The sequence below is a fragment of the Cnephaeus nilssonii genome (genome assembly GCF_951640355.1).
Source record: "Cnephaeus nilssonii genome assembly, chromosome: 3".
Lineage (NCBI taxonomy): Eukaryota > Metazoa > Chordata > Mammalia > Chiroptera > Vespertilionidae > Cnephaeus > Cnephaeus nilssonii.
The window spans coordinates 32269027-32288431 of NC_137074.1; the positions used below are offsets into that span (position 1 = coordinate 32269027).

General features: G+C 39.8%; 1 protein-coding gene across 7 annotated transcripts in view; it reads left to right on the top strand.

Moving 5' to 3' along the window:
• The window catches only part of FNDC3B (fibronectin type III domain containing 3B), a 327683-nt gene that overhangs the window by 173023 nt on the left and 135255 nt on the right, over nucleotides 1-19405 (top strand). For all 7 annotated transcript variants that reach the window (XM_079764596.1, XM_079764601.1, XM_079764602.1 and 4 more), the window contains one exon: nucleotides 4196-4272. In XM_079764596.1, the coding sequence (XP_079620722.1) occupies nucleotides 4196-4272 (77 nt within the window). The remainder of the gene's footprint in view (nucleotides 1-4195; nucleotides 4273-19405) is intronic.

Below are 19405 nucleotides of genomic sequence, written 5' to 3' on the forward strand. Positions count from 1 at the left end.
CATTAGTGTTATCTCTCGCTATGTGTGCTCTCAATTCCTTCACGTCTTTTGTGAACATGGTATTTAAATTACTAGGATAAGAATGTGACCTCTTGCTACCAAGTGCTGTTGTTGAAAATAACCATTGAACACACAAGTACCAGTTTATAGACAGGTACAGTAATACAGTTCTATTTATTCATGACTTGTTCACCTGTTGGTGAATACTTAGCTTATAAAAATACCATTTAAACATGTCTGAAATTGTGGTATAATTAATTATTTATAGCTATTTCAAAGGCTAGTTTAGGTGGTAATTTATACCCTGGATTCTCAATTATCACCACTTTCAGATTTCTAAATCTCATTTGTACATTCACCACAAGTCAATCTAGTTACCTCTGGTCCCAGAGTGGGTGAGTATTCTGAATATAGCATCAGAGCAAGAGCGACATAAATGTGTGAGCTCTGGGGGAATCCCTGGCAGCAGGGAAGAAGCACAGAAGGAAGCAGAGTGGCCTCACAGTCTTGACAGGGTCTTGGGGACTCTTCATGTGCATGTGTGGTCCTAAAAATACCATTTGCTGGACTGACCTTCAGTCTCTTTGATGTGGGAATTCAGTCATCTGATCATTGCATGAATTACTGTTCATTGAATGATTATGCTATAAGTAAATTAAATATCAATTCATTAACAAATTCTAGCAGACTTTTAAGATGTTATATCATGTGTATTGCAGTTAAATTTTTAATGACTATAAACCAATCATAGTGCTTGTTTGTGTCTCACATCTTGTTCAGTGCAAAAAGAATTCTTAACTGTTGAAGTCACAGCCTAAAACCTGAAATTGATCAAAATTCCCAAGGCTTTTTTTTTTTTTTCATGGAGTAACTTGGCTCTTGCAAACACTTTAGTTTCAGTTCTAGAAAATGTGCATGTGATATTTTTCATCTGTCTATGGAAGAGTTCATGTAGTCTCTAGCTGAACGTCTGAATTAGCTTCTCAAAAAATATCTCACTGACAGTATTTTGGAAGTGTATGTTTGCTTACGTTCATTTTCAAATTATTTAATGTATATGTACATACCTGCCTGTATATAACGAGAGTGTTTAATTAAAGGGGGTTCCAGATACCTTAAGAGATTTAAAAATTATTTTTAAAAAGTTTAATAGTTAAGTGATTTCCCAGTATAGTCAGAAGAAGTTGATTTGTTTGAAAATATTGTGTGATGACACCGCCCCCCCCCCCCCCCCCCCCCAGTTATCCCTTATCCCAAATATAACCAGTGTTGGCGGGGTTGAATAAGGAGAGAACCACTTTCACCATATTCTAAGGGCTATATGCTTTTAAGTCCTATGTGTCATGAAGGTACTAATTTAAAAAATCAAAAGGAACTTAGTATTCCTAGAAGTTAAAGGGAAAGAAGTTTGTGTTTTAATTAGGTAAGGATTATAATAATATCAGGAAGTTATCAGACACAGAGTTGCACAGAGGCAGTAACTCACTGATTGATGAGAAACAAGTGTTAAGAGAGACAGTATTTGTATACCATTGTCATTCGTTCGTTCGTTCATTCATTCATTCATCCATTCATTCATTGCTAGCTTTTAAACTCCAGAATGCCTGTGAATGCAATGGTTTACTTTATTTCAGAAAAAAAGAAGAACCTTAGGGTTCAAAGGCACAGTTGAGTTTCGGAAGTCATTACTGTATGTTTTGCAGTGCTCTTTGTAAGGGTTTGATGACAGTGACAAGAGAAAGGGGGGTGGGCAAGCATGTTAAAGTCATTTGGCTACTTTTGAAATCAAGACTGGGAAGAAAACATTTTTTGGCTGTAAATCACTCACTTGTCCTACATTCTTTAAAGTATTTTACACAAATGACTTTAACAGTTTTAGGGGTCATGTCTTGGGTTAAGAGACTGTGCCTGGTATACATTTTAGTGATTAAAAAACAATACTGAGGTGGTAGCATTTCTGTTCACATCTGTGCTGTGAAGTATTTGATATTTGTCTGATGAAGAAGGTTAGCCTCTTAAGGCAGTATTGTACAAAGTGTATAGCTGTTGATTTTATGTGTTTACAAGGACAATTAAAATAAATCAGTACTTATAATGTTAACAAACAAATAAACTGAAAAACAAAAACTTATAAATAAAAAATTTAAACATACTGTAAAGATTGCTAACATTTTGATGAGTGATGTTTGTGCTATGTACTACTAAGCATTTTTGCATGCATTATTGAATTTAATCTTTAAACCCAACCGTATCAGGTAGGAGTTGTTCTTGTCATTTATACCTGTTGAGCAGTGAGGCTCCAAAAGTGAATTGTTCAAGGTCACATAACCAGTGTGACTAGTGAGCTGGGACTGAAACCAGGCAGAGACCCTTGGATTTCATAGATACTGCTCAGGCTAAGGCTGAAATAGTTGTCTGTGATTCTTAAGTGAGACAATCCAAATAAAATTATTTAGTAGATACCAAAATGTCTTGATAACTATGGCAAAAATGCTAAAGCTGATGAGAAAGATAGACTTGGAAAGTACCTACAGTGATTAGTGTATATATTAATTGAAATTATACTTTAAGATAGGATAGGCTCATACAATTATGATATTATCTTTTGCTTTAAATGATCATCAATTTGTTAGCCTGAGAGAGGCCACTGTGGTTTTTTATGTGTTTAGAGATTATCAGATAGTTTAGTGCTTTGGTGTATTGTCCATGAAGTTGCAGTGTGAACTCTGGTCAGATGGTATGTTACATGGATATCAGCATCTTTTGTGCCCTACTCCTATGTTTTCCCCCCTCTACTTGTAGACCTGTGGATGGGTACCCCAACATCCCTACCCCTCTATATCCCCAACTGGTCCTCTCCTGTGAAGTAGTTAGAACATTGAGTTGTACTGTGCGGTGAGGGGTGCATTATGCTTACATGTAAATGCAGCATTGGGTGGCAGGATCTATTTTCTTTTGCCAAGGAAAGTGTTGTATTTTTCTTGGTTTTTGTTACAGTTCAGCAATTTTCATTGCCGGCAGCACAACACTCATTGAGAGAGAGAAAATAAACAACACAGGGCACTTGGAGCCAGGAAGTCGCATCTCAGACTAGAAACATGTGGGAGGGAGGCGGGGGAGGGAAGGTAAACATATGGTGACAGAAGATGATTTGGGTGGTGGGCACACAATGCAGCATATAGATCATGTATCGTGGAAATGTACACTTGAAACCTATATAATTGTATTAACCAATGTCACCCAAATAAATTTAATTTTTAAAACCCCCCAGTTTGGATTGACATTTGGGCGGTGGGTGTTAAATAAGGGAGCCAGCTACCAACATGAAAACCAGTGGTAGTGGTGTTCCTGCACATCTGGGGAAACCATGTAATCACGGGATGCTTGGTAGGGTGTCAGAAGTTGATTTTGATGTTATGACAAATGTTATATTCTTCTTTGAATTAAATATTAACTCAAACTGTATTTTAGGTGAGTCTTACCTTGCTGATCATTGTTTGTATTAGACCTGTAATTAACTTTTGATGAATTTGAAACTAACCTCTTGTTATTTGAATGTTTTGCTTTGAAACAACCCCAAGTAAATTTGTCACGAGTATTTCTAATAGTGCCTAGTTTTAAAATGTAATCTTTTTTTCCCCTCTGCCTTATAACATAAAAGGCATACCAAATTCAGTTAGCTTGAAGTGTTTTTGGTTTCTTCTCTTTGAAAATTAATGTCATGTTACAATAACTTATTGAAAATAATAATTTGAAATGAAAATTATGAACCTACATCCATTGGGGCTTTTAAAATCAGAGGAGATAAACTCATTTAAAATTAATTTGTTTAATACAAATCAATTTTATATTTTGGATGTTATTAATACATTCTTTTAAAGACAAATAAAAAGGAACTTTTTGCCCCACTTTGTTAGACTACTCTTAACTAAGCAGCCTTGAGGATTTGGGAATCATTAAATATTTATATAAGATGCTCATAGTTTTGCCTCCTCCCCTCCCTGACTTATACAGCTGGAGAATTCCTTTTCATCCATAATTTCATGTCTAAGGCACAGTATACCAATTATTGAAGAGAAAGTAGTCAAAGTGATTAATTCTCTTTAGTTTTGATAATATTTTTAAAATACCAATGATTATTTTGAGTACTATTATGTTTCTTCAACTGTTAATATCTTGCTCTTGCTTCTTTTAGGACCTGCTGAAGTTCCGATGATGTCACCCAATGGATCCATTCCTCCTATCCATGTGCCTCCAGGTTATATCTCACAGGTAACCAGTTGATGGACTTCTCCACTCACTATGGGCACTGTCATTGTGCCAAGAGAATACATGTGGAGGCTTGAAAACTTGTTCCAAGATTAATTTAATTAGAATGATGCCAGAGTTGTCATTTTTGTGGTACCAGGCAGCCTTTCCCGAGTCTCGCTGCTCAACAGGCCAGAGTTAGAGGGAGGAAAACACAGCTGGGCTGCTAGGCTGCCCTTGGCCAAGATGGGTTTCACACTTGACCATTGATTGTGATTTCTTCATAGGGTCTGTTGAATTAGAGACTAATCAGTAAAAATATCAAAGAAGACATTGTTAGTATAAGTAGGGCCTGTCCTCTCTTAGAGGAGTCTCATTTCTCCACAATGCGGCACATCCTGGGCTTGGTGAGTTACTGAGTATGATGTGAGAACTTGGCTGTTTGTACTTACATTTCTCTAAAATTTTGTTTTTCTTTTAAATAAAATAGCCAATAGCAATTTAAAAAGCAAAAGGTATATTGAAAGATTAAAAAACTGTTAAAGGAAAAAGTTATACTCCTGTACCAGGATAAGGTTTTAAATGTTGTGTGTGCTTGGAATGTGGATATCTGTATATACTTTAACTTTGGTCCTAGACTCAGCGCAATATGAATGTCTCCCTTTGTTCCTGCACATCTTTCTTTCCAAATTCCTAACCAACTGTTTTTCTCCTTTGCCTTTTTTGTTCTTTTTCCCCCCTTCTTGTAAGAACATTTTATACTCATTGGGGGGGAAAATCAGAAAAGAATAAAAAATATTTGTAATTTTACTACCCACAGAAGATAATCATTGTGTTAGCATTTTTTGGATTGTATTCCTCCAAATTTTTTTCTTTCTATTCCTTCTCTGTTTTTACAGTGGTTTAAAAAAAATCTGTCATTTTAAGTTTTTAATGATTTGCTAGGATAAAAAAATGGCAGCTACAATAGGAAAATTGCTGACGTGCAAGCAGGGATCAAAGCAATTTTATCCTTCTCTGATATAAAACCCATTTCTTTACCATCTAAGTCATAGTGCAGCCACTATAATATCATTTTTTCCATCCTTACTTTCACGTGAGCCAATTTGGCATCTTTCTTTGTTTTGTTTTGAGTCGCCAGAATGTTGGCCAGTCCTTCCCCTGTTTTAAATAAATGGCTTGTTTTACACAAGTCTTTGTAAATAAGTCACTGGAGGGAGAAAAGGGTGCAGAGCAGCCCCTTCCCGCAGGACATGTGATGATGGATCACATCCACGTTGCCAGTCAATTAACAGAAAAGAACAAGGAATGCAGGATGCCATTATGGCTCCTCATTTATTTTGAGGAAGTGTTTCATTCCATTGAACATAGTACAGTTCTCACCATTGAGATGGCAGAAAAACACCTCCTTTTATGTTAAAGGTCCATTTATGGAATACCAGTTAAAAGTTAAACATTCTGGTAGAGAGAAGCCACAGTGTACTTTTTCTTGCCAGTGGTGTTACTGTGATTTACGTATAAGGAAGCTGAGGCTCAGAGTGGAACCAGAATTGCAACCCACACATTTCTGATTTTACCAACCTATTTCCCACTCTGATGTGATCTTGAAGTCAGCGGCAGAGCCTGCCTAGATGGATGTATTTGCTTTCTGTTACATTACTTTCTGACAATGTGAGTGTGGGTGTGTGGTGTGTGCCTACTCATGAATCTTTCTCCAGGACTAACACCAGCCTCTCACATATAAGATCGTCCATTATTATAAGAACACTAGAGGCCCAGTGCACGAAATTTGTGCACTGATAGGGTCTCTAAGTGGCTGCCGGCTGCTGGCCGGGTACTCCCTCCCTCCCCCCTGCCACCTGCCCTCCCCACCCCCCGCTGCTGCTGCTGCTGGTCGCTGCCTGCGGGGGCCCGATCAACCCGCCTATCGCCCCGCCACCTCCCGGCTCCCAGGTGCTGAGGAGCAGAGCAGCAGCCCCACCCCCCAGTGCAGCTGCTGGTCGCCTTGCGATTGGATCTGTGGGGCATTGGACCCCTGCCCAGCTTCCTCAGCACCTGGGAGCCTGGTGGCGGCGGGGCGATCAGATCAGCAGGGCGATCAGCCCCCACCCGGTGACCAGTGGCTTGTACCTGCCCTGGCCTGGCGCCGCCCACTCACCTGCTCCACCATCCTGCCCCGGTCCCGCTCTTGTAGGGGCTCACCGGGGCCTGCAGTGCCTTCACTGCCGCCTGCTGCCAGTGCTGCGGGGCCAACGCCTGCCATTTTCTGTGCCGCCCCCTGGTGGTCAGTGCACACTATAGCAAGCGGTCGAACTCCCAGCAGAACTCCTGGTTGAGGGGACAACTTGCATATTAGGCTTTTAATATATAGGATTGAAGAGAGAGGAAAGTGAATGATTAAAAATGTTACATTAGTAACATTGACTTTGAACTGTGAGTCAATGGGGAAAAATAAATGCATTACATAATTAAGTAGCTGAAACGGCTTCTAAGATAAATTCATAAATTTGATCAAATAAATTTGACAGAAGACAAATATCAGTAATGTGCAGAGTTTATCTTACAGTAAGAGTAACACCAGGAGTTGAGGAGACAGACAGCTGTGGTCTGCTCTGAGGTGCCGTTAACATAATCTTTGTTTTCTTAGGTTGAGAAGGACTGAACCCATGGACCTGAAAGATAGTGTGGACTTAGGGTAGGAGAATAGTGGAATCTTGTCATTTCAACTCAGCAGTCTCTGATATAGTAGGCTTTTGTGTATTTAGTGTAAGTGTGTTTTGTGCTTTTCGGTGGGATGCTGGGGAAGGTTTGAGGAAAAAAATAACCTGATCTTTCCAGCTTAAGAGAAAATATAGGATACATTTTCTCTTACCTATGAGAAAGTGGATTTAAGGAAGAAGGCAGTTAGCCTTGTCACACTCTTCACCATTTCCATATGTGCAAACATTTGTGAGTGTGATTAGGGTTGAAACTATGGGAGAAAACAGGGTGATTACTGTAGTTGGGAAGAACATGGACATTAACTGAAGAGGCCTGCCTTCAAATTCCACCAAAGTTACTTCCCATGTAACAAATTCTTTCACCGCATACGTGAATACCTACCTGATCTGGTAGAAGTAAGAATTAAGAGAAAATGTAGTCCACACCTCACATAACAGTGGGCATTCAATAAGTAGTAGCTATTATAATGAAGAAGACTGTTAGAACAATTTCAATGAAACTGGCAGTTTGCCTTTCTAAATACATATTGAGATCACACAGTATGAAGCAATTTTTTCCTTTCATTGTATACTGGCCATGGTCCTTCTCAATTTTTAACCTCATTATTAACACTCTAAATAATTTATATGTAAAAATTTCTTAAGCACATGCCTTGAGTTTTATTTTCCATCCTTCCATAGTAATTTATGAAACATTTTTCAAATGTTACAGGAAAAACTTCATGTAGACCCAAAGATTAAGAAAGCATATGCAAAGAAAAAGTGAAATATCTAAGTTAATGTGCTATCATCTGGGAAACCTCTCTCTTTTAAAAAAAATCCAGATTAATTGATGTAAACTAGAAACTTAATAGTAGTTGAAATAAGTATTTTTATTGTCATAGCAGAGTATGTAACTTGACCTCATTCCTTTGTTTTGGGGATTAGCAAATGGGTAAACACCTATTGCAGTTATATATATTCAACTAGAGGCCCTGTGCATGAAATTAGTGCATGGGTGGGGGGGGGGGGGCGTCCCCGCAGCCCAGCCTGCACCCTGTCCAATCCGGGACCCCTCAGGGGATGTCTGACTGCCGGTTTAGGCCTGATCCCGGAGCTGGCTCCTAACTGCTTGCCTGCCTACCTGATTGCCCCTAACTCTCCCCTCCCCCCCGCCAGCCTGGTTGCCCCTAATTGCCCCCCCCCCCCCCCCCCCCGCCGGCCTGGTCATCCCCAACTGCCCCCCTGCCAGCCTGGTCGCGCTACACAGCCTGCTTGTCAGTCGTTTGGTCGTCTCTCACTAACCCCCCTGCCGGCCTGGTTGCCCCACATAGCCTACTGTTCAGTTGTTTGGTCGTCCTTCACTAACCCCTCTGCCGGCCTGGTCGCCCCCCGCAGCCTGCTGTTCACTTGTTTGGTCGCCCCTCACTAACCCCCCTGCTGGCTTGGTCGCCCCATGCAGCCTGCTATTCAGTCATTTAGTCATCCCTCAGTAACCCCCCTACCTGCCTGGTCACCCCACGCAGCCTGCTGTTCAGTTGTTTGGTTGTCCCTCACTAACCCCCCTGCCGGCCTTGTCGCCCCATGCAGATTGCTGTTCGGTCATTACTGTGATGGCGTCCTGGACAATTTACATACTCCTTTATTATTAGTATAGATTTCCCTTGACCTGGGAGAGACATGAGGTCTATTTAAAAATGTATTTAAATTTTGGTATGGTTGGTCATTCTCCAATGAGGATATTTTAAAGACTTGGCCAAAAATCAGAGACCCAATGGGGAAGGAGCCTTACATATTAGCCTCAGCTCCTTCCCTGTAGTAATTACAACCTGTGGTTAAAGCAATGCTGTGTTTCTTCTTTAATGTTGAGCAGAAGGGAGCATGGGGGATTACCCTGTGCCCTGATAGACCCATTCGGCATTCAACAATAAAGAGAATTGGAATCTCTTGCTCGTCCCTTGGAGGAATTGATTTTTCTATAGGAAGTTGGGAAAGTGTTCCAGAATGAACAGAGTATATGCATGGAGTTGGGAGCTGTGGAAAGAGCAGAGGATTTATGTGTCTATTCTGTTCTAGTTTCCATTGTCATCAGATTTTCAGCTACTTTTAGTTTTCATTAGATGGCTTATTTTACCCAAGCAATAATTACAGACAGGATATGCATTGCTAAATTAAAGAATGTGCCCAGGAACTACCTCTCCTCAAGACATTGTACACCTTTCCTCTTTGTGAGCCTTCTCTCTGTTCTGCATTTTCTCTTGGATTTCTTTTCTTTGTTTCTGAGATCTTGGCATTGTGGTTTAATAGAACACAAGATTAGCGGGAGGAAACAGGAGCCCAGGTAGGTCTCTGCATCCAACTCCTGTGTGATTTTTAGGAATATTGTTAAGTTATTTACTTGGGTGGTGTTTCACTTTGCTTACTTGATCATTGTTGGTCTTCTTCCCTTTTAGCATTTAAGTTCCACAGGGTCAGGGACCCTATGTGTTCTCTTCATCACTGGATCTCCAGTTTCTTGAAAGGTGCTCAGCACATAATAGGCAATTATCAAAATGTTACTGGCTGACTGGAGTCATTGTTATCTTGTGGAGGGAGGAGCGGATTGGAAAGGAAAGGGTTGGAGGATGTCTGATCTAATCTAAAATTAGATAATTCTCTTCTACTGTTGCTTAAAAAGGAGACCAAGTGAGAACATAAGTTTCCATAAGCAACCATTACCAAAACAGTGGAGCACAACACATTCCTTTGGTATTTGGCATTCTGTCGACTACAATGCTATTCTTCACTTCTATGGAAAAGTGATAGTTGACTTTCAAAATAACATTGAGACAGTATTGCATCTAGAAATGACTTCTGAATCATTAGTTAGGATTAAATTGTGCCCATAACATTGATTTTATTGCACAATTAGTATAGTCTGCCTTTTTGAATTAGTAACATATTTGTCCTATGAAACAACTTTTCATAGAAAAACACCTTTGCCTAACCCAGTGGTCGGCAAACTCATTAGTCAACAGAACCAAATATCAACAGTACAGCGATTGAAATTTCTTTTGAGAGCCAAATTTTTTAAACTTAAACTTCTTCTAATGCCACTTCTTCAAAATACACTCGCCCAGGCCGTGGTATTTTGTGGAAGAGCCACATTCAAGGGGCCAAAGAGCCGCATGCGGCTCGTGAGCCGCAGTTTGCCGATCACGTGCCTAACCTACTGGGTACAAAACTTTATAAAAGTTAAGTGGATTTTATATTTCTACACATTCTTTAGAACCTATCACTTACTTTACTATGCAATAAATATGATCCGAGTATCGTCAGCATGAATTCTTGATCCTTTCTTGGGCTGTGGAACCCATTGGAAGACTGGTGAAACATTTTTAAATGTAAAATATAAAATTCATAGATACGATCAAGCACAATCTACCTGTGTTTCCATGTGAGTGTGCTTGAGAAACTGGACTGAAATCACCTCCAATTGGCCATCTCTTCTGTGCTGATCCGTGTCCAGGTGCTGGAGTACAGAAACAGTTACTACCCACAGGTTCCTCCTAATGATAGCTTTGTCAATATCTTCATAAAGTAAACCATCAGATCTCGACTTACTGTTTCTTTTCTGACAGTGTGTTCTTTAAAACAGCATTTCCATTTGGACAGTAATAATTGGCCCATTTTATTTCCTGAAACTCTGTGAATGTAACTTCTCACCTGTCTGGTATTCTTATGTGCCACACAGATAATGAGGAAGGTTAGATTTGATTTTCAGTCTTCAAATGTGCTGCTTCTTTTTTTTTTTAACTTAAAATATATTTTTATTGATTTCAGAGAAGAAGAAGAGAGAAAAACATCAATGATGAGAGAGAATCTCTGATTGGCTGCCTCCTGCACGCCCTCCACTGGGGATTGAGCCTGCAACCTGGGCATGTGCCTGACTGGGAATTGAACCGTGACTTCCTGGTTCTATAGGTCGAAGCTCAACCACTGAGCAACACCGGCTGGGCCAAATGGGCTTCTTTTTTTTTAACTTAGATTGGTGAGATACAATCAAATATGATACTTAGCTGACCTTAGATTACTCAGTTACTTAATTGATCCTAAAATTCTTCATCTAGAATTTAGAACTATGATGTTACACATGTTAGAAGATTTGAGCGTTATGAATTAAGTTCTGTGCCAAGCATTTTATAAACTATTATGTGATATACCAACCACAGGAGTTGTTATTGTTATGGCCTTAATTGTTACACCAAATTTACCAGTTTGCCTTCAGCCTCTGCCCAGTGCTGTATTTCTGCTTGGGAAAGGAGCTACTTGACTCTCAGCAGTGACTTAAGGAGCTCAGTTCTGTTTAAAACTGGGGTCTCTCCCTTCCCATGGGATCCTCAAGTTGGGGTAGCTGGGATGTGGTACCACAGAGCTGGAGCAGCTGAGGACTCAACCTTGGTTCTGCAGTTTGTAAGCTGTGTCTCTTAACCTTGCCTGCCTTCTTTCTTAGTTTGGAAGGTCTTAATAAATTGCTGCCACTGTCCCCTCAGCTATAGCATCACCTGCTTCACTGAAGTAGTTGGATTAAAGAGATACCACAGAGGATATATTTGTTTCCATCATCATCTCCAGACCTCAGTGGGTTTAGTTTTAAATAATTGAGTAGTCATCTGGAAAAAGCCAAGTGTGTCTAGTAATGTACTAAAAGATTTTTAATTTATATATGCCCTAGATGCTCTCCTTTTTCTAGATTATAGATTCCTGTAGGTGTAAGTAGCTTAGCTTGTTTCTGTGTATATAAAAGTGTTGGCACATATAAAGCAAACAGATGGGGGATTGCCATTTATGGGGGTATCCCCTTATACGGTCTCCTCCTGAGCAAGCCTATCAGTAAGTGCCATATCAATGCCTTCAGCTTGTGATCCCTGTACAGAAACCTGGCTTGGATTTGTTATCTGGATCTAACCATCCCTCCTCAGTTTATTCTTTAGCCATTGCCTGGAATTGGCATGAGAGTTAAAAATTAAGCACCAATAGAAAATTTAAAGATTTTTAGATATAAGTGAGTGTATAGGTAAAATGTTTGGGGAATTTTTGTTTAGTCATGAATCACCTTATTATTTAAAACCACAGCAGATAACTTGGTTGATTACTTAACCATTGGCAAGAACTGTTTGAGAAAAGGAATTCAAAATTGAAAAAAAAAAATCTTAATTAAAAAAAATTTAAATTGATATATATTATCAATCTGTAACTGTTCTGCAGACTAATCCTTTATATTATGTAAAGGACTTTTAGAAACCTAGAAACATCAGCAATAATGTATTTTTCCATTTGGCTACAAAAATACCATGCTGTATGGCAAAAGGAACTGGTCTTGAGCCTAAAGGGTTTATTGTCTCAGGACATTAATGATAATGAAACATTGGAATATTATTTCATCAGTGTTAGCCATTACAGCTATGAAGAGAAAATGGCATTGAGATATATGTTTGGTATTTTCACCCACAGATGTAAGCATGCAATTTGAAAGGACAGAAAAGACTTATTTGGAAAGACATTCAATTCTTCCACCATTTTTAAGTCAATTAACTTCATTAGTAAAATAGAAGGATCACTTGCTTCTATCTAACTCTGGTTGCTCTTTGAATGCTCTTTTTATTCCAATTTCGCTTTCTCCTAATGTTACTTAGGTGATGGTGGTGGGAGTATTATCCATAGTAGCAAAAAGGGGGTGGGCTAGGGAAGATAACAGCCTCATGTTTCAAATTTCTACTCCATGAACAATTAATTTGCTTTCCTCTATAATATCGTTCACTGTTCAGGGTGAGGCAAAAGTGAGTTTACAGTTGTATGTGAAACACAGCTTATTATTTATAATTTATTAATTGTATTATTTTCCATATGAATAACTATAAACCTACTTTTGCCCACCCTGGATTAGGAAATGCAGAGTGAAGGGTTAGTACAAAGAGAGGAAAAGTGAGAGCTAACAACTTTGTACTCCTGGTTTTTAGTGGTTTTTTTCCCCCCAGTGTCTTTCTTGTGAAATAAAATATTAAAATAATTTAAATAGTAATATAAAATGATATTTATTATTTAAAACATTTAAAATATGAGTCAGGCATGACACATCTGCAGTTAACTAAGTTTAGATTATCTGCAATTTTGGAGAAGAATGTCAGATATTTACCTGAGTTATGGGGGGGAATTTTGATAATGAATGTGTTAATAGCTTTTGGTAGACATCAAATCTAAGAAGATAAATTTATTTGTTGTTGTTTGCTTTTTCATTCATTAGTTCACTTAGCCAACCTTTCTTGAAAGCCGACTGTGTGCACAGGTGCCCTTGAGGGACTTGCATTTGGGTGGGAGAGACAGATCTGTCATTCACACTGCTGGACCCAGATGCTGGTGGAGGGGTGAGCACCAGTGTGGCTGGGAGAAGCCTGGACTCTGCCTGCCCACCAGTCCATGCAGCTGTTTGCATTGCCCAGCCTTTTGTTTGTGTGCTCAGTTACAGCTGATATTTTTTCTCTTCCCTGAGTGGCCTAGGAGCCCACTTCAAGTATGTTCGCAGCCGTTAGGAATTGTGCTTGCGCCTGACTTGCAGACTCATTTGGTCCCAGTTTTCAGTGGGCAGGTGGCTCACTCAGTGTTCCTTGCCTCCTCTGCAAGCCGGCTGCCAGGCCTTGCATACAGAGGCATGTGTGTCGTCCCCAGCCTGCTCTACCCACCTCCTGGCTCATCTCTGGCCCTCTGGGGCAGCCTTCAAAATTTTTTCTGTTGCATCCTGCCTTTCAAGCTCTTCTTTTGATTCTTGTTATTTGCAGCCCAGAAGTAGAAGACAGAGCTTTAGGAACTGAGGAGTTTATTAAAATTCCTGTGGAGCATTTCAGTTCAGTTAGGGGAACTAGCTTCCTCCTCTGTCAGCTATGAGAAGAGACACTCAGACTGTAAGTGTTGTTAAGAGATGCATTTTAATTCTTGGACTCGAAATCGTCCTCTTTATCCCCTGGGAGCTCTCTGACCTTGGGTGAGTTAGCCTAACTTCCCTGGACTTTATTCCTCTTACCTCCAAACTGGGGATAGCTATGTATGCCCCCCAGGATTGCTGGGAGGATTTAATGAGGTACTAATATTAATAGGAGTAATTACTAGGTAAGATTTTTCTGTTATGTATCAGTCACTGGACCTTAGCACATGTTAATATGTTGCCTTTTTTCAGTAGATGGTATTAAAGCAGAGTGGCAGGCATTTAGTAAATATTAAATCCTTCACATCTCTTAATAACCCAGCTATCCTATTTCTCACAGCTCATTGTTTACATATTTATTTCTTAGCATACCTATCTTGTGTATAATTCTCCACATAATAAAAGCTTTGGAGTACAGACCGGAAAGAAAATCTGGTTCTGCGGCTGAACTAGTACATTTTAACCATGTTGTGCCTTGGTCACCTTCCTGTCCAACAGGGATGCTAATATCTAATTCTCCAGTAGATCAATGAGTAACCCATGTCCAACAGCTGGCAGACAACAGGCACTGGCTGAGTTTCTTTCTCATCTGTCTCTCCATGCTGCCCCCTCTTGCTGTTGCTTCCAAGTTTTTTCATTTTGTTTTAATGGTTTTCTTGATTATACTTCTAAAAACACCCATGCAAATAAGTTCAACATTCTCCCCATTTAACTCTTTGTGCCTTATTCTCTAATCTCTCATCTTGTGTCTAGGCCACTGTGTAACAGGAAGACTAAGCACATAGAGGTTTCTCAGTAAATACTTCTGGAGCAGAATCCAAAGACATGATAAAGGAGCAAACTAGCTTCCATCTGGTGGACTTTCTTCCTTAGCCTGAGGAAGGTGGCTGGGCGTTTGTTCATGGCAGATAAATGCATTACTTTTTGTAGAAGCTGTTTTTAAGCAAACAAACCTGGTGGTAGGACTTAGAGGACAGTTGGGAGGCCCTGATAGGAGGTGTGTTAGTTTGTAGGGCTACCATAATGAGGTGCCCACAGACTGGTTGGCTTAAACAACAGAAATTATTTCCTCACAATTCTGGAGACTACAAGTTTGGTTTCTTCTAAGACCTCTCTTCTTGGCTTGTAGATGGTCATCTTCCTTTACCATCTTTACACAGTCTTCTTCCTGTGTATCTGTAGCCTAATTTACACATCTTTTACAGACATCATATTGTTTTAAGGCCCACCCATATGACCTCATTTTATCATAATTACATTACTTTAAAGGCCCTATTTCCAAATATAGTCACATGCTGAGGTATAGATGGTTGGGATTTCAATACATAAATTAGTTGGGGGAAGGGAGGACATAATTTACCCCATAACAGGTGGTATCCTGAGAACCTAGCACAGTGATCTTTTCCAAGGGTCTGTGCTCTGAAGAAGATATATGAGTGGACATTCTGTTGAGTCACAGAGCTAGGAAAATAGTCTAGGTGAAGAATACTTCGTTTTTAATTTCTGAAAAGACTACTTTGTTTTGATTTCTGAACAACACTTAAGACTTAGTCTAATTTTTCTCTTTATATTATTCTTAGGCTATATAGATAAATCTTACTGTTTAATACCTATTTTCCCCCCTCACTTGAATATCTAGTGTTTAGCTCATAGTATGTATGTGTCAGGAAACAGTTGTTGAATTGAATGCAGGTTATTAATCTGCCTCTGGACATTGTCACAATATCATTCATCCCAAGAGGAAATTAATCTGTCTTTTCCATCGTTATTTGTGAAGATTGAAGGCACATTTTATTGTCTGAAGATTTTTGGACTGAAATTCTGATTTCTAAATTCTGCTACAGTGATATATTTCTTCATGAACCTTTTTTAAAAAAATAACAAAACGTTATTGCTACTATTTCTTGAGTTGAGTATTATTTTGTGCATTATTATTGCTCCTCAGACTTCTTTATTCTTTGGAGAACATAGGCATAATTTTCTTAGACATAGATCAAAATTGGATTTGGTAATTAAATATGTTGTGATTTGTATTATGGAAGAACAATAAGCAAAATAATTAGCATACATTTTGGGGTTTTGTTTCTGATTATTTCAGAATTAATATTTCATTTTCTTAAAAATACTTTTAGTGATAAAATTGGCCTTGATTAGTAAGGGTGAAAGTGTTGGATTATACATGTAAATAGATGTCTCTCACAAATACCATAGAATAATTTAAAATAATTAAAAACGGGGCTGTAAACCATCCTAATATATAAAAACCCAGGGTCTGTAACATCCAAAATGACTGAAGGCTCGACCGAACGCCAGGCTGCATGCGCAGCAGGCTCCAGTGGGCCAGGACTGGGGAGCAGGCTGAACTGCTGACCTCTCAGGGAGAGAGAGAGGTGGGACTGATCAGCGACTATTGTGGCTGCAGGCAAGACCTGGAGAGGCTGTGGATCAGACCCTGCTCCTCTCTCTCTCTCTGGGCCTTGCCAGCAGCCACGCCTCTCTCTCTCCAAGAGGTCAGGAGTTCAGCCCACTGCCAGCAGCCTGAGGTAGCTGTTGATCAGCCCTGCCTCTCTGATCAGGCTGAGATAGGTCCGGAGACATTGACTGGCATAGAAACTGACCAATCAGAACCAAATCTGGGTGAAGTGCAAGGAGCCAATGGCTGCCTAGGAGGCGGAGCTTTTGACGCTCACTGGCATAGAAATCAATCAATTAGAACCAAATCTTGGTGTACTGCAAGGAGCCAATGGCTACCTAGGAGGCGGAGCTTTTGACGCTCACTGGCATAGAAATCAATCAATTAGAACCAAATCTTGGTGTACTGCAAGGAGCCAATGGCTACCTAGGAGGCGGAGCTTTTGATGCTGACTGGCATAGAAACCTACCGATCAGAACCAAATCTGGGTAAAGTGCAAGGAGCCAATGGCTGCCTAGGAGGCAGAGCTTTTGACGCTGACTGGCATAGAAACCGACCAATCAGAACCTAATCTGAGTGAACTGTGAAGGCAGAAACTAAGGTGGGGGCTGAGGAGGGGTTTTAAGGGCAACAGCTGTTTGGTGTAAGGTGTAAGAAAGCGGTTCAATTTGTTAATGCCCGGTTTGGCAGTATAGTGCATATGGCTGGCTAACAGTCCAGATATAGGGATTATGTATTTTTGTCTGCCAAGAGCATCTCCTCCTGCTGAAAGAGTCCCCCCACACACACACACCGCCCATTTAAGCAATCCTATCCTATATAATCTATCTATACTAATAAAAGGGTAATATGCTAATTAGACCAGGTCGACCAGCCATTTTCCAGATGTCTGACTTCCTTCCAGACAAAGCCATGGTGGTGGGGGTCAAGGCAGAGGCAGTTAGGGGCGATCAGGCCGGCAGGGGTTTAGGGACAATCAGGCCGGTAGGGGAGGGCAGTTGGGGGCAAGATCAGGCCGGCAGGGGAGAGCAGTTAGGGGCGATCAGTCAGGCAGAGGCAGTTAGGGGCGATCAGGCAGGCAGGCAGAGAGGTTAGGGGTGATCAGGCAGGCAGGCAGAGAGGTTAGGGGTGATCGGGCAGGCAGGCAGGTGAGTGGTTAGGAGCCAGCGGTCCCAGATTGGAAAGGGTGCATGCTGTGCTGAGGGGAAACCCACCCCCCGTGCACAAATTTTGTGCACCGGGCCACTAGTTTTCATATATGCAGCCAATTTGTAGTTTAAGAAAATGACTTAGTTTTCTAACTGGAAACCTTTTTATGGTGAAAGATAATTTATACTTTAGACCTATTAATATTTTTAAGTAGTGGAAATACTTATTCTTTAAAAATATTAAAGTGAAAAGATGTTTCGGCTCTTTATCTTTTATTTTTATTCCTTTCCCTTAACTAATATTTTTATCTCTGTTGGTGTTTTTTACCTGACTTTTAATTTTTAATTTTTATTTTTTTATTGATTTCAGAGAGGAAAGGAGAGGGAGAGAATCAGAAACATAAGTGATGAGAGAGAATCATTGATCGGCTGCCTCCTGCATGCTCCCTACTGGGGATCAAGCCTGCAACCCAGGCATGTGCCCTTGACTGGAATCAAACTCGGAACCCTTCAGTCCACAGGCCGACACTCTATCCACTGAGCAAACCAGCTAGTGCTACCCAACTTTTTAAAAAATGCTTTGTTTTAATGCCAAAAATTATATGATAACATGATTAAAATAATTTCTTTTCATTATAACTGCCTTTGTTTATAAACTCAAAGCGTTGTTCTTCATATTTAATGAGAACCCTCTTCTTGTTTTACTACATTGCTCAAGTCCGTGTGACATTTTACCCATTGACATTTTGCAGAGTCTGAAACGATGAAGATTGTGTCTAGAAAACAAGTACTTTGCTTCTGTGGACCTCCCATTGTCTACCACAGGATTTTTCCATAAAAGAGGACTATCTGGAATATTCCTTTTCTCTTAATAGCCAGGCAGAGTGGGGAAACAGAAGACACTATAGAATGATGCATGTTTATATTAGATGGTTAGAAAAAACCATATTTATACTAAGTTGTACAAAGTGTGCTACTAAAACTATTCATAGAAGATGTGCTTTGATGACAGTTACTAGCACATGCATTTGCATTTCCAATATCGTGGTTTAAGCATGATTTCGCATCCTCCTGTAAATTGGCAGTCACGCATTCATAAGTGAGGTTAATGTGATTAGCTTGCCAAAGTCCAGAAAAGTTACATTTATTAACGAATACATACATTTTGAGGTTTAGTAGGAATATGACTCAGAATATTAATTTAAATGAGTTAATATTGCTTTGTTAACGAACTTTTAACATAGTAGTTAATTCTGATATTGTTATGTTAATTGATTCATTAATAAACATAAAGATTGTTGTTTTCTTAATATAAAGATTAATTGCTATTAATTCAAACTAAACCTATCTTGTATACTGAATTATTGACTAAAATGGATAAACTTGCCATTTTAAATTAGGCAATGTTTTTAAAAACAAAGCTTAGTATAAATTTTATCAGAATGTTTTGGATTACCATTATGTGGTTTTATTTTGCCTATAATCAGCCTCCTGAGGTGTAATGAGACATGTATTTCAATTACACGTTTAATTTTCAGTGTTGAGGTCTTTTTGTGTGTGTGTGTGTGTTTTTGTTTGTTTGTTTGTTTGTTTGTTTTTAAAAACTTCTTACCCTGTGAGTTCCTGAATGTCTTAAGTGCTTTATTAGACCAGCTGGTCTCTTTGGCAGCCTGGTCCTGGCTTCCAAGTTTACTCTTATGTCCTCATTGCCCCCTTCCGCTGCCCTGATTCAGGGGCCATAGTCTCAGGGACCATTGTCCAGCTGTCCCAGCCCTATCAGTTCTTTGAGGCTGGTGAAGCCCTTCTGGTTGTCAGTCAGTGCTCTTCTCTGTATTGCACTGCTTTCCCTTTTGATTATGGTATCTGTTATTTAGTTGTTTCTTGTGTCTCAACAAAATTGTTTGCTCTTAGAGCAGGTAGCATGAAGTTGGCCACAGAG